This window comes from Zophobas morio, unplaced genomic scaffold (genome assembly GCF_036711695.1).
Source record: "Zophobas morio isolate AGI-343-1 ecotype UQ-CSIRO unplaced genomic scaffold, CSIRO_AGI_Zmor_V1 ptg000002l, whole genome shotgun sequence".
NCBI lineage: Eukaryota > Metazoa > Arthropoda > Insecta > Coleoptera > Tenebrionidae > Zophobas > Zophobas morio.
This window is the reverse complement of record NW_026972107.1, coordinates 4,102,404-4,126,593: the sequence shown is the minus strand read 5'-3', so window position 1 is coordinate 4,126,593 and position 24,190 is coordinate 4,102,404. Positions and strand designations below refer to the sequence as shown.

The 24,190-nt window shown below is 31.4% G+C and overlaps 3 protein-coding genes across 7 annotated transcripts; 2 read left to right on the top strand and 1 right to left on the bottom strand.

Moving 5' to 3' along the window:
• The first annotated feature begins 660 nt into the window (after positions 1 to 660).
• On the top strand, positions 661 to 14,143 carry LOC135125042 (uncharacterized). Its single transcript, XM_064050344.1, has 8 exons — positions 661 to 1,917; positions 1,967 to 2,264; positions 12,562 to 12,698; positions 12,747 to 12,961; positions 13,020 to 13,273; positions 13,324 to 13,523; positions 13,585 to 13,715; positions 13,776 to 14,143. The coding sequence occupies exons 1-8, from the start codon at positions 840 to 842 to the stop codon at positions 14,037 to 14,039; spliced, it is 2,577 nt and encodes an 858-aa protein (XP_063906414.1). The 5' UTR covers positions 661 to 839; the 3' UTR covers positions 14,040 to 14,143.
• LOC135125073 (myb/SANT-like DNA-binding domain-containing protein 3) lies at positions 6,533 to 8,048 on the top strand. The gene is made up of 6 exons (XM_064050406.1): positions 6,533 to 6,763; positions 6,838 to 7,228; positions 7,288 to 7,395; positions 7,472 to 7,558; positions 7,619 to 7,705; positions 7,784 to 8,048. The coding sequence occupies exons 2-6, from the start codon at positions 6,838 to 6,840 to the stop codon at positions 8,035 to 8,037; spliced, it is 927 nt and encodes a 308-aa protein (XP_063906476.1). The 5' UTR covers positions 6,533 to 6,763; the 3' UTR covers positions 8,038 to 8,048.
• On the bottom strand, positions 14,131 to 23,730 carry LOC135125052 (proton-coupled amino acid transporter-like protein pathetic). Of its 5 annotated transcripts, none has more exons than XM_064050373.1 (6): positions 23,630 to 23,730; positions 23,370 to 23,429; positions 15,486 to 15,928; positions 15,079 to 15,436; positions 14,844 to 15,025; positions 14,131 to 14,793 (listed from the first exon to the last, which is right to left on the bottom strand). In XM_064050373.1, exons 2-6 carry the CDS (start codon positions 23,406 to 23,408, stop codon positions 14,379 to 14,381), a joined length of 1,437 nt encoding a protein of 478 aa, XP_063906443.1. In that variant the 5' UTR covers positions 23,409 to 23,429; positions 23,630 to 23,730; the 3' UTR covers positions 14,131 to 14,378. The 5 variants fall into 5 exon arrangements, with proteins under 5 accessions (XP_063906443.1, XP_063906427.1, XP_063906454.1 ...); XM_064050357.1 differs by lacking the exon at positions 23,630 to 23,730 and adding an exon at positions 22,466 to 23,290 and having other exon boundaries at positions 23,346 to 23,403; XM_064050384.1 differs by lacking the exon at positions 23,630 to 23,730 and having other exon boundaries at positions 23,310 to 23,402.
• Between the last annotated feature and the right edge of the window lie 460 nt (positions 23,731 to 24,190).

Sequence of the window (24,190 nt, the reverse complement as noted above, 5' to 3'; positions counted from 1 at the left end):
TTCCCAATTCTTCAATTTTTCGAATTTTTAAATTTTTAATTTTTCTTTTCTTTTATTTCTCAATTTTTGGATTTTTTAAAATTTTACACACAAGCACAAGGTCCTATTGCTCAAACAGTTTTAAAAAAACTAGACGAAGTCCTTAGTAAAAATGGAAGTTTTACGTACTAACTAGACTAACTAATGTGGCAAAAGTTTTAAATGGACAGTTTTGTCGATGTAGAGCGTTGTTTTTCAGTGTATAAATACATTTTAAGTGATCGAAGACATTCGTTTAAAATGGAAAATCAAGTAAAACACATTTTAATAAATGTAAATAATAATATTGTTGAAGAGAGTAACTAGTTAGTTAATAAAATAGCTAGTTAATCGAGTAATAGTTAGTTTTAATTTGTAAATGTGTAGTTTAAGTCCAATGTAATTTTTTTTGCATATTTCAGCAATTTTTTGCATATAAATCCGCATATTTACATATTTTTTTTTGCATATAATTCCGAGCTCTGCTCATTATAAACCAAGTTTTCAAACGTCCAAAAAAAATGACGAAACACATCAAAACCTAGTTAGGTGATGTCAGTGATGTTACCTGTGTTAGTTTTAATAAATTGAAAACTTCTTTGATTTCAATAAAATAGTTTGACAACACTGCTTGGCTTGACGTTTGACCAGTTTGACAGTTGACAGTTGACAGATAGTGAGGGTTGCGTCAAGTGTTTCAGAGACCAGGTTATAGTAAATATTTTTTTCTCAAAAACAAATCGTGAATGTAATTACTGTGATTGCCCAAGTACTATGTGATTGTATGTGTAAAACTGCCGTTTTATTTTTGTTTAATCGTGATGTCAAAAAGTGAGGTTACCTCGAACATGTCCCTCTCCATAGTCGACCAACTAGAAAACGAATGTTATCTTAAAAACCCAAATGACGCTTTAAACAATGAAGTGAAGTCAAAAATAGAAGAATTTTCAAACTGGTTTACCACGGCGCGTCTGTATTTGCTCAGATGCCCACCTGAGGAAAACGAAACCTTTATTTACCTCCTTCTCAACTTGAAGAAAAAACTCAAATTCGCGTTGTCAGAAATCAGTAAATCAGTCAGTTACACAAAGCAGACATTCACTTGTAATGTTTGTGCCGAAACTGTGGAGATTCAACCACAAGAAAACATCTGGAGCAAGCTTCAAGAGCATCCTCATTTCGAGGAAACTTACAACCAGCTTTATGAGTTCGATGACAACTTCGAGAACGGAGAGTCGTCAACAAATGACGACATTAGTGAAGATTTAAACCAGACGGTGCATACTGCGGAATCAACGAATGGCTTAAATGACTTCAAATTTAATTTCATAGTTACTTACGATCATAGGGTAGAGGAGGCTCTGTATCCGGAGCCTTTGATATTGGCTGCACGTCGCAGAGATAGCTTATCTGAATACACAATACAGCGGTGCGGGGTGGGACGAGGGAACTGCTTATTGTGTCCGTGCAGTTTGTTGTCGAGGGGTCGTGTTTCAAAAATTACATCTTTTGTTATAAAGAATCACTGTTCTGGGCAGAGGCACTTGAAGTATGCATCGAATCCTCTGAATACCAATGCACTCAAACAATATCACGAGTTTTGGAGGAGTCAGGATCCTAATTTTCAAGCTCATCAGTTACATTTTATTCCAGAACTTCCAGCTTTAAACTGCGTTAAATGTCAATTGTGTCAAGAAGTTGTTAATTACAACGTGGTCATTGAGCACATTAAAGATAAGTCTCATAGGAATAAAGTCTTGAAGATTTTTCCCATTCCTGAAGGAAAATTGACTGAATTTTATTTGTTGGACATGCAGGTAGAGGTTTATGGGGTTGTCGTGAATAATGTCAAGAAGGAAGAAATAGAAAAAGTGAAAGAAATGAAAAATGGAGGTTCTGGTGAGTTACTCTAGAGTTATTAAAGTTATTTCAGTAACACGTTTTTTAGCACCACCAAAATGTGTTACTGTCAAGTTTGTGGTTGACCCAAATGGCATAATGTTACCACCTAGACACAATGAGCACTTGGCTTTCTTAAAAAGGAACTTAGATGTGGTTACATGCATACTTTGTAAAATGAATTTTAAAAATGACAGAACAGACATAAGGAATCATATTTATAGTGCCCAACATAAGCAAGCATCTGGTGTTTCATATTCTAAGTATAACTTCTTTTGTGAAATTTGTAATGCTCATATTAAAGATGAGGTCGCTTGGGAGGATCATTTTATCAAAGGACCTAATAGGTGAGGTACATTTTTGTTTACAAAGTCATTTCTAAATTTAAATGATGATTCTCATTTCACTGTAAACATGTTTATTATCAGTAAGTACATCACTGCAGGCGATAATTTTAATCTATATATTGCACAAAGTTTATGTGTATTATTGCAATCGAGTTCGTCGGCCGACCGTCTACTTTTGCGTTTTCTCGACCTTTCATGACCCCTAGAGTACGAAGAAATAAGTTTCTCTGTCCCTCTGTCTGCCCGCCGTCCCGATTTTTATTAGACATCCGAAAGTACCGCCCCGGTTGTTATCAAATAAAACGCTAACCAAAATTTGTCTAATCATCCCCACCAATAATGTGATAACGTCACTTCAAAATTCAAAAAACAACATTGAAATCTTGTAGATGTTTTAAAGTTATGATAAGCATGATAAATGTCATTGATTAAATACATACAGGTAGACCCATCCTATTGTTTAGAGCAAATAAGAGATGGCGCACCAACATTTGGTCGTCAAACGACGGCACCCCCATAACAGCAACAAAACGATTCTTAAATCTACCACTCGATAGAGGGTGACGCAAAAATTTGTAAGAGTCTCGTAGTAAGTATTAAGATAATTTACAACGTTGGCAGATGAGCCTAACACAACTTTGTCATTATTTCGAGTCAATTAGATTTTATTTCGTTTAAAAGTTTCTGATAAACAAATGGGATTATTATAATGAATAAATAATACAAACAATTATTATTATTACTTGTTTTAATCCATCAGACGATTATTGGCTATGGCATACGTTTCCCGAAAAATCGTTGGTAATAAATTCAGTGAAGCATCTTTACGCCTCAATTCCTCTGCATAAATTGGCATTTTGAATAGAGGTCGTAGGAAAAAATTGTTATGGTTTTATGGTTTATGTACATAATTTACTTATTTACAGTGAATGTTTTTAATACATAAAAGAAAACACGATTATTATTTGAAGTAAAAATAAATAATACCAAGAACTTGTGCTATGTATTAAAAACATTCATTGTAAATAAGTGAATGTAAGTAAACCATAAAACCACAAATAATCTATTTTAACACAAATTATTCAAAAAAAAAACCTACATTTTCACTTACGAGTTGTAGATATAATTGTACTTACATCATAAAATGTGAAAGAAAATGACTTATTTTTGAGTTTATGCTGCATATTTTACCCGTTTTTTGACATATATTAATGCATATGTTTCGTCTTTGGTGTATATCCGCCTCTAGTGTATTAAATTTTCAAAAAAAGTATTGTAAACTTTGTGAAAACGATTTAAGATCATTTTTCTTTCTAATTATTAGTAACAAAAGCGAGCTCACCAACGCGTAAAAAAAATTCCAATGTGTTATATACATTTATTTTTACGTTTTCAATAGCATTAACAAGCATTTAAAACAGCAAGTAATAATTTGTTTGTATTATTTATTCATTATAATAATCCCATTTATTTATCAGAAACTTCTAAACGAAATAAGATCTAATTGACTCGAAATAACGGCAAAGTTGTGCCAGGCTCATCTGGCAACTTTGTAAATTATCTTAATGCTTACTATGAGCTTCTTACAAATTTTTTTCGTCGCCCTGTATCGAGTGGTAGATTTAAGAACCGTTTCGTTGCTGTTATGAGGGTTGCCTATGCGCGCGATTGGGGTACAAGCTATTCGACGGCGTTTGACGGCCAAATGTTGGTGCGCCATCTCTTATTCGCTGGCCTTCGCCCTATCTCAATTGTGATGATTTTTTTTTATTCGCAGTTAAAGATTAAGCCCCACTTTTACCCGCCCCGATCTCAATTGTGATGAATTTTTCATTTGTTATCAGACCGAGGGGCGGGGCGTAATTAGAAAATAAAAAAAGAGGTCTTCAGTTTTTGCTTCTCTGTCGTCTTTTCGTCTCTCTTTATCGTTTTTTCCTCACTTATTTGGTGAACATTTTTTATATTTTTCGTAGCCCTTTTTCGTGGGCTTTTGTTGTGGATTTTTTCTCGATTTCTTTTTGCATTTTTTGTTTCCCGTTTTTACCCTTTTTTAATAACTGTTTCAACTCCATTTCGTCGCCTTTTTGGAGGTTTTTCTCATTTATTTTTTGTCCCTTTTTCCTTTATAGATTTTTATTCACTTTTTGTGTCATTGTAATCTTTTTTTGTCGCTTTTTTTGTTTTTTGTTCCCTTTTTAGTCGCTATTTTGTTGTTTTATTGTTCGTTTTTTCTTGGCTTTTTTGTCTACAATTGCCTTTTTTTTGTTGTGTCTGTCTATCGTCTGTCTCTATCGACTTCTATTAGGTTCATAATTTCCGAAACTACTAGACCGATTATTGTGAAATTTTATAAGTGATTCAAGAATTTTAAGTACGTTTTAAGTTTATTCTAATGAAAGAAAGACATGTTTCTGAGTATTGTGTTGTTCAAAGAATTCTATGTACATTAAGACAAAAAGGCAAAAGATAAACCCCGCCCACCCACCCCATCTCGATTGTGATGATTTTTTTTATACTTAGAAACTTAAAACACATTTAAAATGGTAAATTTTTGTAAGAAAATATGGATTTAGGCAATTAGGCTCCTCCCCTAGGTCTACCAACGGTTTTCAATTTTTAGATATTACAATTTTAGGATTTTTCAATTTTTCGACTCTTCGAATTTTCGATTTCACTTTTTTTCATTTTTCAATTTTTCGATTTCTGTTTCCCGAATAATCACTTTCATTTCTCGATTTTTCAATTTTTTTAAATTCTCGATTTTTCGACTTGCGTTTTTCAGTTTTGGTTTTTCACTTTTGATTCTTCAATTTTTCTTCCACTTTTTAATTTTTCGGTATTTCAGCTTTGGGATTTTTCAAAATATCGTTTCTTCAATTTCACGATTTTTTCAACGTTTCAATTTTCGATCTCTCGATTTTTTACTTTTTCGATTTTCAATTTTTCAGTTTTTTGTAACTGGTCTAACCGTTAAATAAATTATTATTATTATTAATGTTTCTATTTCTCAATGTTTCGAATTTTACAAATTTTGAATTTTTCAGTTTGTTGATGTTTCAATTTTACGATCTTTCAATTTTTCGATTTCTCGGTTTTATATTTTTCGACTTCAATTTTTCGACTTTTAGATTTCTCGAATTTTCAATTTTTCGATTTCCCAATTTTTCTGTTTCAGTTTTGGCTTTTTTTAATTTTTCCATTCTTCAATTAATTTTTTTCCCATTTTTCAATTTTTTGATATTTCAATTTTGGAATTTTTCAATATTTCAATTCTCAATTTTTCAATTTTTGGATTACTCAATTTTTCACTTTTTCGATTTTTAAATTTTAGATTTTTCAGTTTTCCAATTTATGGATTTTTTCATGTTTCGAGTCCTTGGTTTTTCAATTTTTCCATTTTTTAATTTTTTAGTTTTTTTTTTTTTTCGATGTGAAACAATGGGGCGAAGCTTAACTGCAAAATACTTATTTCTTTACAAGAAATCAAAAACATGTTTTTGAGTATCGTATTCTTCAAATAATACTATGTACATTAAGACAAAAAGGCAAAATATAAACCCCGCCCACCCACCCCGTCTCGAATGTGATGATTTTTTTTATTCTCAGAAACTTAAAACGTGTTTAAAATGGTAATTTTTTGTAAGAAAATATGGATTTAGGCAATTAGGCTCCTCCCCTAGGTTTACCAACGGATTTCAATTTTTAGATAATACGATTTTAGGATTTTTCAATTTTTCGATTTTCCGATGTTTCAATATTACGGTTTCTCAATTTTTGATTATTCAATTTTTCGATTTCACAGTTTCCCGAATAAGCATTTTCATTTCTCGATTCCTCGACTTTTCAATTTTTTTTAATTTTCGATTTTTCGACTTCGGTTTTTCGGTTTTTCAATTTTTTTCGATGGTTCAGTTTTGGTTTTTCACTTTTTCGATTCTTCAGTTTTTCTTCCATTTTTCAATTTTTCCGTATTTCAGCTTTCAGATTTTTCACAATGTCGATTCTTCAATTTTTCGATTTTTTGACGTTTCAATTTTCGATCTATCGATTTTTTACTTTTTCGATTTTCAATTTTTCAGTTTTTTGTAACTGGTCTAACCGTTAAGTAAATCATTATTATTATTATTGATGTTTCTATTTCTCAATTTTTCGAATTTTTCGACTTCGATTTTTCGGCTTTTAGATTTTTCGAATTTTCAATTTTTCTGTTTTAGGCCCGGTTTTACAAATGTCCGGTTCAACACGAGTTCAACTGAACTTGAGTTCAACTGAACTGAGGTTCAATTCATGCGTCCGTTTTACAAACACCGCTATCGTCCGGTTCAGCTGAACCACAAATTTCCTTAGGTTGGTAGCGCGCACCCGAGAATCTGACAGTTGAGACCACGTTGGGTCTGTTTTGTTGTCATTATTTGTGTACGCCGATTCGAAGTTGTTTACATTATTATAAATTATTTGTGGTAAATTCTGCAAAGTAATTAGTTTTCTGCGTTTGTGGGGTACGTATATTTGTATATATAACATTTGCTCCTTAAAAGTAGATGATTATGATGGTTTTAACATTTCGTTTCAGATGAGTAATACACGTGCTCCGAATTTTACAAAATCCGAAGAAAACCTGCTCCTATCTTTAGTGAGCAAGTATAAAAATATTCTGGAGTGTAAATTGTCCAACACTGATGCAAATCAAAAAAAAAATCAGTGTTGGAAGAAAATTGAAGTAGAGTTCAATTCTTTATCTGGCCCGACCTTCCGGGACCACAAAGTTTTGAAAAAAAAGTACGATAGCATTAAGAAGAGGACAACGAAAAAATTTGCTGACGAGAAAGCCTATGTCGGTGGTACTGGGGGAGGGTCACAACAAAGTATTGAGGTCACCGATGTTGATGTGGCTGTAAAAGAAATTCTCGGGGCCAGACTAATGGGGCATAGCAGCGAATTTGATGGCGATTCCGAAACAACCTGTAAGAAGTATTTTTATGAATAATATGTATTGTAAAATTAAAATGTTGATGCTTTTCAGCATTCCAAAGTAACGGCGGGATAAATGTTGGTTGTCTCATCACCACGCCTGCCCATTTGGAAGAACAATGTACATCAATGTATAATCTCTCTGATGACGAAAATGATGGTAAATACTTTTTATTCTTACATACACTTTGTTCAGAAATCTTTTACTATTTTTTCTTTATTATTATTTATTTCAGATTGTTTTATGCCAAAAGATCAAACTGGAGCAATGTCGAGAGAAGTGCCTGTTATGGATAAAATAAGTTGTCCCAATAAAGAAAGTGGTAAACATTAATAATAATCAAATAATTAGTTTTGACTTGTACCTATGGTTATTTTTGTAGAAAATGGTCAAACTGGGAATTGGGCTAAATACACCCCCAAAATGTTGAAGCAAAAAAAATCTTCAGCACTCACTCCATATCATAGAGGTATTATATGTATATATATTTATATTAAAAAATGTTTGCCACTTGTCTTAAAACTTTATTAATGTATTGTTTGTATAGGTAAAGGAAACCAGACAAGTGATAAGTTAGAGCAATGGGCCGCTGCCAAAGAACTTGTCGAACTAAGTCGAAAGGAATACATCCAAAAGGAGCAAGAGTTTAAATTAAAAGCCATGAAAGAGAAACATGAATTAGAAATGCAAATTATGAGAGACAAAGCTGCAGTTGAATTAGAAGTAATCAAGAAAGAACACCAAATGAAGATTGAAATATTAATTGCCCAAAAATTTAATATTTTAAATAATAAAACTTAAATAAATAATTACATTACATTTTATTATTTACTGCAACTAAAAACAAAATCAAAAAATGCAAATTAGTAAAATATTCTCTGATGAACTGGTTCCGTACAAAATTGTTCTGATTATAATTGCCACTATATTCTCCAATGTTTTCAATTAGAACATCGTTCACAAAATTCACTGCTGCTTCTTCTGCGTCCACTGGCGGTTATTTTTCATTTAAAATAATTGCAATGTTGTGTAAAACTGCTGTTGCGACAACCACTGCCTCTACTTTACACATTTTTAAACGAATTCCAAAAGCCAATGCTGGAAAGCGTCTTTTCCACACCCCAAAACATTAATTATTTGAGAAGCTGTTGCTTTACTAATCCCTATAAAGTCACCAGCAACTTGCAGAAACGATCCAGTGGCAAGGAAACGTAAAGTCACAAGTAGCATTTGCTCCGATGATACTGCATGATTTCTTTCCGTTCGCCATGTAATTTGCTCCTGTATTTGTTGCAAAATAAACCGTACGCCAGTCTTGGAAAAACGAAATCGTTTAAAAAATTCCCCAGCATTTCACTTTTCAAAGTGATTTTCTCTCAATTGAAAAACTTTTGGTCGTCGCATACGTGCCGGTTCTAATATGTTTATCACTTCTAAAACGTCTTCATCGTCAGTTAAATACTCCTAATAAATTTTGCATCTTCAATTATAATGCTGTCACACCACCAAAACGATAAAGCACAGACGTTTGAGGTTATGGACAGTTGAGCGAAGCTTAAACCACCCTGACATCAGCGCTCAGCTGAGCCTTCGTTTGAGTGCGGTTTAACATTGAACTATGTATTGTAAAACGGACAACTGCAGTTGAACCAAGGCTTATCTTTGAACCTCGCTTAAGCTTGCATTGTAAAACCGGGCCTTAGTTGTGGATTTTTTTAATTTTTCAATTCTTCAGTTATTTTTTTTCCCATTTTTCAATTTTTGGATTACTCGATATTTCACTTTTTCGATTTTTAAATTTTAGATTTTTCAGTTTTCCAATTTATGGATTTTTTCATGTTTCGAGTCCGTGGTTTTTCAATTTTTCCATTTTTTAATTTTAATTTTTATTTTTTTTTCGATGTGAAATAATGGGGCGAAGCTTAACTGCAAAATACTTATTTCTTTACAAGAAACAAAAAACATGTTTTTGAGTATCGTGTTCTTCAAAGAATACTATGTACATTAAGTCAAAAAGACCAAATATAAACCCCGCCCACCCACCCCATCTCAATTGTGATGATTTTTTTATACTTAGAAATTTAAAACACGTTTAAAATGGTAAATTTTTGTAAGAAAATATGGATTTAGGCAATTAGGCTCCTCCTCTAGGACTACCAACGTTTTTCAATTTTTAGATTTTACAATTTTAGGATTTTTCAATTTTTCGACTCTTCAAATTTTCGATTTCTCAGTTCCGAATGATCATTTTCATTTCTCGATTTCTCGACTTTTCAATTTTTTTAATTTTCGATTTTTCAGTTTTGGTTTTTCACTTTTTGATTCTTCAATTTTTCGGTACTTCGGCTTTGGGATTTTTCAAAATGTCGATTCTTCTAATTTTCGATTTTTTTGACGTTTCAATTTTCGATCTCTCGATTTTTTACTTTTTCGATTTTCAATTTTTCAATTTTTGTAACTGGTCTAACCGTTAAATAAATCATTATTATTATTATTATTATTATTGATGTTTCTATTTCTCAATGTTTCAATTTTCCAGTTTGTTGATGTTTCAATTTAATGATCTTTCAATTTTTCGACTTCTCGGTTTTAGATTTTTCGACTTTTAGATTTCTCGAATTTTCAATTTTCGATTTCTCAATTTTTTGATATTTCAGTTTTGAGATTTTTCAATATTTCAATTCTCAATTTATCAATTTTTGGATTACTCGATTTTTCAGTTTTCCAATTTATTTATTCCATTTTTTAATTTTTAATTATTTTTTTTTATTCGATGTGAAATAATGGGGCGAAGCTTAACTACAAAATACTTTCAATTTTTCTGTTTCAGTTTTGGCTTTTTTTAATTTTTCCATTCTTCAGTTATTTTTTTCCCCATTTTTCACTTTTTGGATTACTCGATTTTTCACTTTTTCCATTTTTAAATTTTAGATTTTTCAGTTTTCCAATTTATGGATTTTTTCATGTTTCGAGTCCTTGGTTTTTCAATTTTTCCATATTTTAATTTTTTAATTTTTAATTTTTTTTTTTTTTCGATGTGAATCAATGGGGCAAAGCTTAACTGCAAAATACTTATTTCTTTACAAGAAATAAAAAACACGTTTTTGAGTATCGTGTTCTTCAAAGAATACTATGTACCTTACGACAAAAAGAAAAAATATAAACCCCGCCCACCCACCCCATCTCGATTGTGATGATTTTTTTTATACTTAGAAACTTAAAACACGTTTAAAATGGTAAATTTTTATACGAAAATATGGATTTAGGCAATTAGGCTCTTCCCCGAGGTCTACCAACGGTTTTCAATTTTCAGATATTACAATTTTAGGATTTTTCAATTTTTCGACTCTTCAAATTTTCGATTTCTCATTTTTTTTCATTTTTCAATTTTTCGATTTTCCGGTGTTTCAATCTTACGATTTCTCAATTTTTGATTCTTCAATTTTTCGATTTCTCAGTGTTCCCGAATAATCATTTTTATTTCTCGATTTCTCGACTTTTCAATTTTTTTTTATTTTCGATTTTTCAATTTTTGGTTTTTCACTTTTTGATTCTTCAATTTTTCGGTATTTCAGCTTTGGGATTTTTCAAAATGTCGATTCTACAATTTTTCAATTTTTTGACGCTTCAATTTTCGATCTCTAGATTTTTTACTTTTCGATTTTCAATTTTCCAGTTTTTTAAAACTGGTCTAAATCATTATTATTATTATTATTATTGATGTTAATATTTCTCAATTTTTCGAATTTTTCAAGTTCTAAAGTTTTCAGTTTGTTGATGTTTCAATTTAACGATCTTTCAATTTTTGACTTGACGGTTTTAGATTTCTGGAATTTTCAATTTTTCTATTTCAGTTTTGGCTTTTTTTAATATCTCCATTCTTCAATTAATTTTTTCCGCATTTTTCAATTTTTTGATATTTCAATTTTGGAATTTTTCAATATTTCAATTCTCAATTTTTCAATTTTTGGATTACTCGATTTTTCACTTTTTCGATTTTAAATTTTAGATTTTTCAGTTTTCCAATTTATGGATTTTTTCATGTTTCGAGTCCTTAGTTTTTCAATTTTTCTATATTTTAATTTTTTAGTTTTTTTTTTATTCGATGTGAAACAATGGGACGAAGCTTAATTGCAAAATACTTATTTCTTTACAAGAAATCAAAAACATGTTTTTGAGTATCGTGTTCTTCAAATAATACTATGTACATTAAGACAAAAAGGCAAAATATAAACCCCGCCCACCCACCCCGTCTCAATTGTGATGATTTTTTTATTCTTAGAAACTTAAAACGTGTTTAAAATGGTAATTTTTTGTAAGAAAATATGGATTTAGGCAATTAGGCTCCTCCCCTACGCCTACCAACTGTTTTCAATTTTTAAATATTACAATTTTAGGATTTTTCGATTTTTCGACTCTTCTAATTTTCGATTTCTCAGTTTTTTTCATTTTTCAATTTTTCGATGTTCCGATGTTTCAATCTTACGATTTCTCAATTTTCGACTCTTCGATTTTTCAATTTTTTTAAATTGTCGATTTTGCGACGTCGGTTTTTCGATTTTTCAATTTTTCGGTGTTTTAGCTTTGGGATTTTTCAAAATGCCAATTCTTCAATTTTTCGATTTTTTTTTTACATTTCAATTTTCAATCTCGATTTTTTACTTTTTCGATTTTTAATTTTTCAGTTTTTTGTAACTGGTCTAACCGTTAAATAAATCATTATTATTATTATTATTATTATTGAATTTAACGATCTTTCAATTTTTCGACTTCTCGGTTTTAAATTTTTCGACTTTTAAATTTTTCGATTTCTCAATTTTTCAGTTTTAGTTTTGACTTTTTTCAATTTTTTGATATTTGAGTTTTGGAATTTTTCAGTATTTCAATTCTCAATTTATCAATTTTTAATTACTCGATTTTTCACTTTTTCAATTTTTAAATTTTAGATTTTTCAGTTTTCCAATTTATGGATTTTTTTCATGTTTCGAGTCCTTGGTTTTTCAATTTTTCCATTTTTTAATTTTTAATTTTTTGTTATTCAATTGTGATGATTTTTTTATTCTTAGAAACTTAAAACACATTTAAAATGGTAAATTTTTGTGAGGAAATATGGATTTTGCAGTTAGACTCCGCCCCTCGGTCTAACAACGAATGAGAAATTCAAACAATTTAGCTAGAGATGGATATGGGTGCGGCTTAATTTTGACTTCTTTTGTGGGATCGGGTGGGTGGGCGGGGCGTATACTTGACGAATATATATTATAAAAAGCAATAACAATAATTACTTGTCAACAAAATTAATGCAATTTAACTTATTTAATGTAGGCACGACAGTATGCCCCAAGGAAGAAAGCAGAAAGTGGCCGAATACGAATGCAAAACCTGCATGACTGTAATCTACGGCGACGAAATGTCCCTGAAGCGACACAGTTCTCGAGGCGGCAAACCCGGCAGAGCAAAAGGTCTAATTTCCCGGTAAAACTACACCACTTTAACTTTGAATCTTGCAGAAGTCAAAATACCTTTCTCCGTGAAGAAGTTATTCGGGTCGACAAATTTCATCGACGATCAGGCGCGGTGTTTACAAGTTGAAGCGATTCAAGTCATTGATCATCAAAAGAAAATGCAAAAGTGCCTTGAAGACTTGGAAGAAGCGTTGCGAGGAATTTACCCGAATTGTAAAGCATATCCGTTCGGGTCGAGAATATCGGGACTAGGAAATCATGTATATGTTTAATGTATTGATTTAGCGTGTGTATTAGTAATTGTGGTTTTTGTAACAGCAAAGCGACTTGGATGTGTTCATGGACACCGGTGATATGTATTTGGGTACTAACTACCAAGACTCCCAAACTCAAGAGCAGTTTGTTAAAAAGGTTGCAAAGGTATTGAAAAGTTTCAAGGAAGATTTTTCTCATGTCCTTCCTATACCTTCAGCAAGAACTCCAATTGTTAAGGTACACCACAATTTTACCAAGTTAGACTGCGATATTTCGTTCAGACACGGATTAGGTGTTGAAAATACCAAATTCTTAAGGTGGTATTGGCCACTTTAACTGTTTCAATTTAATTTAAGCTCATTTCTAGGTTTTGTATTGACTTACAGCCAATCACGCAGCCTTTTATTCTGTTATTAAAAAAGTGGTCGGACTGTTGCAAACTTAACGAACACATAACGAATTATGGGCTTGCATTAATGGCTGTATTTTTCCTACAAACTAGTGGTTATTTGTTACCTGTCAAAACTGTGAGGAATTACAATCCTACTCAATCTTTAATAATAGACGGTAGTTTTGCACGACGGTACCAATTAAGATTGATATAGTGTTGTCGTTTTTTGTTTTTTAGGCTGGGATACGTTAAACTATACCGTCGCAATTGAAAGAATGAGGGAATTCGTGAAACCGTACAACGCAAACATAAAACAGTTGCTACGGGATTTCTTTTTTTATTTTTGTAAATTTGATTATGCTAATCAGGTTAGTTGCACTTTTTTCCATGGCGCTATATAAATTTACTGATTGATTTTTTTTTTTTAGGTAGTGTGTCCCCTGCTGGGTACCACTATCCCGAAGCTCCTTTTTAACGAAAAACCAGACGAAAACTTGCCTATAGAAATGAAAAGTTACATTCAAAGGATACAAAGCGAAAATGGCGAACAATTTCGTGGTTTGTCCCCATTTTGTATCCAGGATCCGTTTGATTTGAGCCACAACTTGACAAAGGCTTGCCAGCACGGCACGATAACGAAACTCAAGGCTTTTTGCACTTTGACCTATGAGTTTATAGACTCCATTGAATAAATTTCAAGTGCCTGAAGGGCCATGTCATTCATGGATGGCAATTTCATTGTAAATGTCTTTATAGTTTATAAACCGAATTACAGACATTAAATGGTAAACATACATATATTTTCTCAATTTATATACATAACATAATGTAATAAAACATAAAAAAATATTTACATGATTTATAAAATGTAGCAATACTGATGTCACAGGAATTAGGTGTTTTGAGTGCAACACCACTAGAATAATACTTAAAATTAATAAAATTATATACAGAATTAAATAAAAATAAATTACGATAACTAGCCGCAATACAAAATTATTGTCATCATTATTATCGAGATTTCGTGGTATTTAGATATCAGGATGGAGAATATTCAGTAGACTAACGTACGATCCGACGATGAATCCAATAAAACCGAATAATACAATACAGATGTCCTTCCATAAAATCCAGTTATTTTTTCCTAACTTGTCAGGCCAGAAGGTGACAATTTCGATTATAGGTGGAAAAATTAGCGCCAGCGCTGAACTACTGAAAGCACCGACAAGCGAAATAACGGCCCCCAAATTTGGTATAGCGATAGCTAAAGCAAACGTCGCAAATACTAGAAGTGTTCTAGTAGCGTGTTCCGCCAGTCGTTTTGACTGTTCAGTGTGGAAATATACTTTAATCCAAGGCCATACGATATTAAAAGGAACGTAGAACTGAAGACTGTATGACAAAAAAATCGCAATTGCCATCATCAAACGAACCGACTGTGCCAACCTACAAAAAAAAAACACCAATATTTTCAGTTTTAAGTGGTTTCAACTTACAATTCATTGGGTGGCAAAAGCAACGTCACACTTCCTAGAACTGCATTGTCGCCGTATTTGACGTAACCAAAGAAACCCACAGCTGTATACAGCGTTGCCACAATCACCATCCCGGTGTTAAGAACACCAGTCCATCCACTGAAATCCTGGGGGGATTTCATGTTGTTTTCCAACGGTAAAACCTTACAAATTCGTCAATCAAAACCCCAATACTGTTAATAATAATTAAACTTACAACTCCAATTCCCTCAAAAGCGTATATCGCGGTTCCAAAATACAGCGGCAATTGAGACCAACTAGAAAACGCTTTCACTGAAGAAGTATCTGGTAGATCTTGAAGCATATAAAAGAACGTTATGATCAAGCCGCTGCAAGTCAAAATCGAAGCAAACAAAGACGCCGGAGTCAGATATTTCAAATTCTTGACAAAGTTTAACAGGATCATTGGAATTAGGGTCATAAGTAGGTACCAATGAACGCTGATGTCAAAGAAGTAGTGCTTAACAACGTCGTGAAGATTCGCCGCCACGAAGACAAAGTACACACAGCAGAAACCTAACTGGGTAATGCAGAGGAACGAGTTGATCATCGTTCTGAAATAAAATTGAAAATAAGTAATATCACGATGTCAACCTATCTTACTTTGCTATTTTGCTAAATTTCTGTAACGATTCTGGTCCAGTTCTAAAAGCACTTTCGACGACATCGGCGAAACTCAAAGAGGGTTTTTGTGTTCGTTTGCACAATTCGTGGGAGCAACCCACCAGCATGTGCATGCAGTGGGTGCAAATAAAGCCCATGAACATGGTCCCGAAAAGTCCCACGACCCATCCGGCGTTGCGAAAAGCATCGGGCATCGCCAAGATTCCAGTACCAATGTTACCTTTCAACAAATGTATCATTGTGTCAAAGTTAGAAGTGGGATGTTCCAGTTTTCTGTTAAGCAAGGGATCTTCGGTGAAATCGTCGCCGGATGCGACGTTGTCCATATCAACCGACACATTTTCCGCCGCATCGCTGTCCAAAAGCCTTTGTTTTTCATCCTTGTCGCTTCTCGTCGGCTTTGCGAGTAACAATCTAGATTCCTGGACAAAAAGAAACGTGAATTCGTCAATTAATTACGCAACAATACCTTGCGCATCATTTTTTGTTTAAGTGCGAAACATATGGTGTACGATAACTACACATTTACACAGTTATCTACGTAGCCATTATTTTATGGCGGATATTTTTTTTACTGATAAGCGTTTTAAGCAATATTGCGCATTCAGAGTGTTTGTGTGCACTAACAATTTAGTATTTCCTATAAAAAAGTGGTACTCGTCAAACCAGTTGGTAAAAGTTAAATTCCTTGCAAAATATACAGATACATTGCATGTTATTCAACCTTATCGAAATTCTGGGGTCGTGTTTTATTGTGATAAGAACTGTCGTCGTAGCGTCTCATGGAGTCTTCCGATACGGATTATCTCAAAGACATGCAGCTGTTGTACTAATTTTCAAGAAATGTTATTGACTGATACGTAAATAATAACTTTACTAAAGTACATTAATTCCTACACGTATTGCGTACAGGACTAGTCACCAGTACCTACCTCAATTGATTATTTTGTAACAAATAATCTCTGTAGATAACACGACCGGAGTTGGGATTATTAGATCATCATTCCCAACTAAATTTCAAATTAATATTAACAATAATTTTTCACCAAAAGAACAGTCAGTTAATAAAAAAAAGTCTCATAAATCAGTACTCAGTCAGTGAAGTCAAACAACTTTTTTTAAATAATTATCGTCCTAATAACAATATTGAAAATAATAATATAAACATTACGTTTAACAACTTCTTTGAAACTTTTCTCCGGTGTTTTAATTTTGGTTATCCTGAGAAAAATATTAAGAAATTGAAGAATCGAAAAATTGAAAAATCCCAACACTGAAGTACGAAAAATTGAGTAATCGAAAAACTGAAAACCGAGATATTGAAAACTTGAAAAATCGATTAATCGACAAGCTGAAACATTAATAACACATCGAAAATTTGAAAAAGCGATTAATTAAAAAATCGAGAAAACGAAAAAATCGAAGACCTGAAAAATCATGAAATTAAAAAATTAGGAAATTGAAATGATGAGCATTTCGATATTCCGAAAAATTGGCAAATCGAAAAGCCGAAAAGTCCAAAAAATGAATGAAAAGCAATTGAGAATTTGAAAAGTGAAGAAGTCAAAAAATTGAAAATACGAAAAGTTGGAAATTGAAATATTAAAAAAAATTGAAAAACTGAAAAATCTAAAGCCAAAAACTCGAAAAATCTAAAGATCGAGAAATCGAACCGTCAAGAAACCTGAAAAATGTGAAATTTAAAAATTCGAAAAATTGAAAAATAAAAGTCGAAAAATTGAAAAATCATAAATCTGAAAAATCGAAAAACTGAAAAATCAAAACACTAAAAAGGCGAGAAATCGAAACATTGGAAAATCAAACAATAGATTAATCAAGAAATTGAGAAATTCAAAAATTGAAAATTTAGAAATGTCAAAATCGAAAAATAGGAAAATCGTAAAACTTTAACATCCGAAAATTGAGAATTCGAAAATTTGAGTAATCGAAAAATTTAAAATCGAGATATTGAAAGCTTGAAAAATCGAAAAATTGAGAAATCGAAAGTTGAAAAATTGAGAAATCGAAAGTTGAAAAATCGATTAATCGACAAGCTGAAACATTAATAAGACATCGAAAATTTGAAGAATCGAAACATTAAAAAAACGATAAATTAAAAAATCGAGAAAATGGAAAACTCGAAAGGCTCGACAAGCTGAAACATTAATAAGACATAGAAAATTTGAAAAATCGAAACATTAAAAAAGCGATAAATTAAAAAATGAAAAACATGAAAAAGCATGAAATTAAAAAATTGAAATGATGAACATTTCGATATTCCGAAAAATTGGCAAATCGAAAAGTCGAAAAATCTAAAGATCGAGGAATCGAAACGTCAAGAAACCTGAAAAATGTAAAATTTAAAAATTCGAAAAATGAAAAATTAAAGTCGAAAAATTGAAAAATCAAGACACTAAAAAGGCCAGAAATCGAGAAATGGGAAAATCAAACAATCGATTAATCAAGAAATTGAGAAATTCAAAAATTGGAAGAATTAAGAAATCGAAAAATTCCAACACTGAAGTATCGGAAACTTGAGTAATCGAAAAATTGAAAATCGAGATATTGAAAGCCTGAAAAATCGAAAAATTGAGAAATCGAAAGTTGAAAATTAATAAATCGAAAAGCCGAAACATTGAGAAATCGAAAAATTGATGCATCGAATTAAAAAAAATCCATAAATAAATTGAAAAATCGAGAAACTGATCAATTAAAAAATCGAAATCTCGATAAATCGAAAAATTGAAAAACTGAAAGAGTGAAAAATCTAAAACCAAGAAGTCGAAAAATCCAAAAATCGAGAAATCGAAAAGTCAAAAAACCTGAAAAATCTAAAATTTAAAAATTCGAAAAATTGAAAAATTCGAAAAATTGAAAAATCAAAAAGTCGAAAAATTGAAAAACAAAAAATCTGAAGAATTGAAAAACTGAAAAAACAAAACGTTGAAATGCCGAGAAATCAAGAAATGGGAAAATAAAAAAATCGATTAATCGGGAAATTGAGAAATCGAAAAATTGAAACTTTAGAAATGTCAAAAATTGAAAAATCGTAAAACTGAACATTGGAAAATTGAGAAATCGAAAGTTGAAAAATCGATTAATCGACAAGCTGAAACATTAATAAGACATCGAAAATTTGAAAAATCGAAACATTAAAAAAGCGATAAATTAAAAAATCGAAAACCTGAAAAATCATGAAATTAAAAAATTAGGAAATTGAAATGATGAACATTTCGATATTCTGAAAAATTGGCAAATCGAAAAGCCGAAGAGTCCAAAAATAACTGAAAAGCAATTGAGAATTTGAAAAGTGAAGAAGTCAAAATATTGAAAAATTGAGAAATCGAATAAACCAAACTTGAAAAAACGAAAAGTTAGAAATTGAAACATTAAAAAAAACTGAAATTAAAAAAAATCCATAAATAAATTGAAAAATCGAGAAACTGATCAATCAAAAAATCGAAATCTTGATAATTCCAGCAATCGAAAAATTGAAAAATCTAAAGCCAAAAAGTCGAAAAATCTAAAGATCGAGGAATCGAAACGGCAAGAAACCCGAAAAATGTAAAATTTAAAAATTCGAAAAATTGAAAAATCAAAAATCTGAAAAATCAAGACAGTGAAAAGGCAAGAAATCGAGAAATGGGAAAATCAAACAATCGATTAATCAAGAAATTGAGAAATTGAGAAATTCAAAAATTGAAAATTTAGAAATGTCAAAATCGAAAAATAGGAAAATCGTAAAACTTAACATCCGAAAATTGAGAAATCCAAAATTTGCAGAATTAAGAAACTGAAAAATCCCAACACAGTATTGAAAAGTAATCGAAAAATTGAAAAACAAGATATTGAAAGCTTGAAAAATTGAAGAATCGAAAAATTAAAAATTTGAAATTAAAAAAAAATCCATAAATTGAAAAATCGAGAAACTGATCAATCAAAAAATCGAAATCTTGATAATTCCAGCAATCGAAAAATTGAAAAATCTAAAGCCAAAAAGTCGAAAAATCTAAAGATCGAGGAATCGAAACGGCAAGAAACCCGAAAAATGTAAAATTTAAAAATTCGAAAAATTGAAAAATCAAAAATCTGAAAAATCAAGACACTAAAAAGGCAAGAAATCGAGAAATGGGAAAATCAAACAATCGATTAATCGAGAAATTGAGAAATTCGAAAATTGAAAATTTAGAAATGTCAAAATCGAAAAATAGGAAAATCGTAAAACTTTAACATCCGAAAATTGAGAAATCCAAAATTTGCAGAATTAAGAAATTGAAAAATCCCAACACAGTCTTGAAAATTTGAGTAATCGAAAAATTGAAAAACAAGATACTGAAAGCTCGAAAAATTGAAGAATCGAAAAGTTAAAAATTTGAAATAAAAAAAATCCATAAATAAATTGAAAAATCAAGAAACAGATCAATTAAAAAATCGAAATCTCGAGAAATCGAAAAATTGAAAAACTGAAAAAGTGAAAAATCTAAAACCAAGAAGTCGAAAAATCTAAAGATCGAGAAATCGAAAAGTCAAAAAACCTGAAAAATCTAAAATTTAAAAATTCGAAAAATTGAAAAATAGGCTCTGCCCCATAATTGCAAAATCCTTACTCCCTTGCAAAAATGTACCATTTTAACCATGTTTTAAGTTTCTTGTTGTGAAATGATGACTATGTATATTAAGAAAAAAAAAGCAAAATATAAGCTCCGCCCACCCGCCCTATCTCAATTGTGATGATTCCGTCGTGGGGGCGGAGCTTAACTGCAAAGTCCTTATTTTTTACGAGAAATTAAAAACATGTTTTTAAGTATGGTGTTATTCAAAGAATACTATGTATATTAAGAAAAAAATAAAGCCAAAGATTAAGCCCCACTCATACCTGCCCTGATCTAAATAATAATGAAGTTTTCATTCGTTGGTGGACCTAGGGGCGGAGTCTAATTGGAAAATAAATATTTTCGTACAAAAATTACCATTTTAAACGTGTTTTAAGTTTCTAAGAATAAAAAAAAATAATCGAAATCTCGATAAATCGAGAAATCGAAATTTTAAAGTTATTAGACATGGTAAATTAAAAATTAAATTTTCACATGAAGTTTTAAAAATACTTAATATGTAAATTTAATTCTAATACAAATTTAAATGTACTGTACAAAAAACTAAAACGGGAAGTTAATGCCCTAGTACAAACTGAGAAACAAAATTTGATAAACAAGTCTGACAATCAAAATAAAGCGTATTAGTTATCCACAAAAATAGCACGTTTTAGCATAAAGAATTAACACATTATACGTCAGCGCTAATGTAATTTACTTAAAAAAAAAAAAACAGACAACAACAATATTTACGCTTATGGACTTGGCCATGCAAGTAACAGTACGAGCTTGGAAGACTTTATGCATTTCTAATAATGGGTAAAAGGTAATATAAAATAATAGGTATAAATCAAGAGACGTACAACCATAACACGCATAACCCCCATATGTACAGTTGCGACAATAAAAAACTGGACCACTGTAACACAAGTACACAAAGTTTTAGTTATGTAATTTTTTTTATCATAAGAGCAATTTGAATGTACGTTCCTGGTTATCAACCAAAACACTAATTAAACCTTTTTTTTTTAATATTGAGTATATCAAAACTTAGTGATCCAGTTTTCTATAGCCACTACTGTATATTTTGCACATTTGACGAAAAATAACGAGTATCCATATTTTATTTCTGTATTTTTTTATATTGCATTCAAATATGTCTGACTTACACTTTTTTAATTAACGACCATGACCATGTTACTCAGTAAATAAAACGTTAACAAGTTTCAAATGTTAAACAATAAAATCTTCATAATTGGCATAAGATAATAAAGAAATATAAATTCCGCTGGCTTTAACCAGTTAAGCCCAACGGTTCCAGGTCATTTTTTTGTCACCCGTTCAAGTAATGAGTCGTTTTCTTGCTTATCACCCACACGAGGTTATCAGTTTATAATATTTTCCATTCCAATTATCCCCGACCTTCTATTAATTTCAATTTTTGCGTGATTAAGTTTAAGGGTGTCCGATTTAAAAGTTTTAAATGTGATAACCGTTTAAAAACAGATAGCTAAATTGTTTTGGATACAATTTCCATAGCGACGAAAATTATTCTTGTGGGTATAGGTCACGGTTGTATAGGTTTACTGAAAATAATAACTAACGCAAAATAGGTGATTATAAGTTTATAAATTCCCAACTGTGAATTTTTTTTTTCTGAAAACTCCACCGCCGATGTAAAATTTTAATAAAGGACCTAATCAACGTTAATGAAAAAATTCTTATATATCCTAAATAAATAATGATAGTGTTATTATTCATTCCAAACCAGCAGGCGATAAAAAAGTGTTTTATCAAAAAGTAAGTTTCCTCTCGGATTATCGCACATGAATGTAAAACATTTCCGATAAACTTTGTCCGGTTGAAATTTGTAATCCGAATGGCAAACATTCGATTACACCGATGTTTAAAATTGCTAATAACAAGCGCCGGTTAATTAAATCTTGATAAAAATTCAGAACCACTCAATAATTTCGATTACCATACGGCAACGATTTGGTGATGATTACGTGTGGAATAATCAAAAATTAAAGAATTTTTATCAAGTCCTTATCATTAGTTTATCTGGCTAGCTCTTGCATGTTGTGTGTCAAATTCTTGTGAAGTAATACAAACAGTGATTAGAACGCCGGAAATTTTCCATGATGGTTTAAAAGGGAACTGACGACAAACGAACGTAAAAACCGATATAAAAAAAGTCAACATCATCAATAGACAATAGTGTGAAATAATCACTAAAACCAAAAAAATGTAAAATGACTAAAAAGTGAATTTCATAATAAAAATTGAACAAGAATTTCTTCGTTGCAGTAAAACATTAAAGACACAGGTACAAGTTACGAAAATTAAAAAATATATAATACTTACACTATCGCAAGAGTTGATGGTTCCGTATTCCTTCTTCATTATTTCTACTATTTTCGTTTCTGTTTCTAGTCTGCCAGTGGTGGTATAATTATCACATGAGTGGTTGAATGATACTGACACAGTTGCTTGCACGCCTCTTTTAAAATTGTCATTATTGACGCTGACCCTCACCCCACCAACAAATCGTATTTGTTTATAAACTTTATCGTAATAAAAAAAAATAAATTTTATTCGACAAGAATTTAACACGTGTGCGTGGCTATCAATCCGTAATAAAATGTTACTGATAGAAGCTAAAAAAGTTGCGTAAATTTATAACGCAGAGTAAAAGGACTGAATCATTTCCAGAAATAACATCACCGCATTTTAACTGTTAATTTCGCAAAGGTTAAATATTTCTGATAGCATTGTTACCACTTCAGTATTTGAGAGGTCATTAGAAGAGGGGTGTTTTGACCACCCCTTCAAATTTAGTACATTGTGTTTAAGGTATCTGAGAGTTCACTGCAACTTTGACTCTTGACTTGATAAACCTGTTAGGTTTTACCACCCCATAAAATTTAGTACACTGTATCTAAGGTATTTGAAAGTTCATTGTAACTCTGACTCTTGACCTGATAAAGCTATCAACGAAATATTTAATTGCAACATAAAATTTTTTTTCAAATTATTTAATAGTCGAGATCGCCTTAATAACGCGTTTGACCGTGCGATAAATTCTCCCATGACCACTTTCTGCAACCAGCAGTACAGACATTGAACAGGTCATGTTTTGATACCGCAATCATTTTAACTAAATAAACAAAAACGTGTAGTGATAGTGCTCTAAAAAATAAATATTTACACTTATAGTTTTCATGCGACATCTACGTGCAGCAACCATTTAAAAATAGGTTATATTTACAGTCAGGGGCTGAAGTGGAGTCTCCGTTGACAAATTCATGGCTTTTGTTTTAGAAGATCACTAAAAGAAAAACCTTATATTATTTCTGTGTTTTAGCTACATTTATGTTGTGCTGTTTTGTTTGTTTACGAACGTCGCTAACATGTACCTAGAGCTGCCCTACTTTAAAGTTATAACCTCAAATTACATTCTGATGAGGTTAATTAATAGTTTTATGCTATGAGGGAAGGCCTAGATGTAACTGTTTCGACAATACTCACTGTTTCAGCTGTGGGAGTTTAATTGTTTACATTTACAAAATGGTATTTTTATTCCGTGTTTTTGACATTGAATGTGAATGTTATGTACAGATTGACATTTAGCATTTGACACTAGTGACTAGTGACAAGTTGGTGAATTTCTAGAACCTCTAACATGATGGTGGTCACACTGCAGTTAAATTTTTTAATTTTTATTATACAGTGCTTTATTTTTACCAAGCGCAAGCGAACTTTTGCGTTTTCTCAACCTTTCGTGTCCCCTATCCGATTTTTTTTTAGACAGATAATCTCCGAAAATACCAGTGGCGGCTCCTGACCTTTTGAAATAGGGGGGACACAAATTGTCACTTTTTAAAAAGTTGTCTAAAAATTGTCAAAAAATTCAGGGACGTAGATCTAGACACGCTGATTCCAAAAATATACCGTGTTAATGGTCACGGAGCAACAGTTTCGAAAAAATCGACATGAAATGCGAATTTGTAAAAAATTTCTAAATTTTCCATTTTTGGATGGTCGATTCTGGAAAAACGGTTGCTGTTATCGAAGAAACGAAGCCGGAAG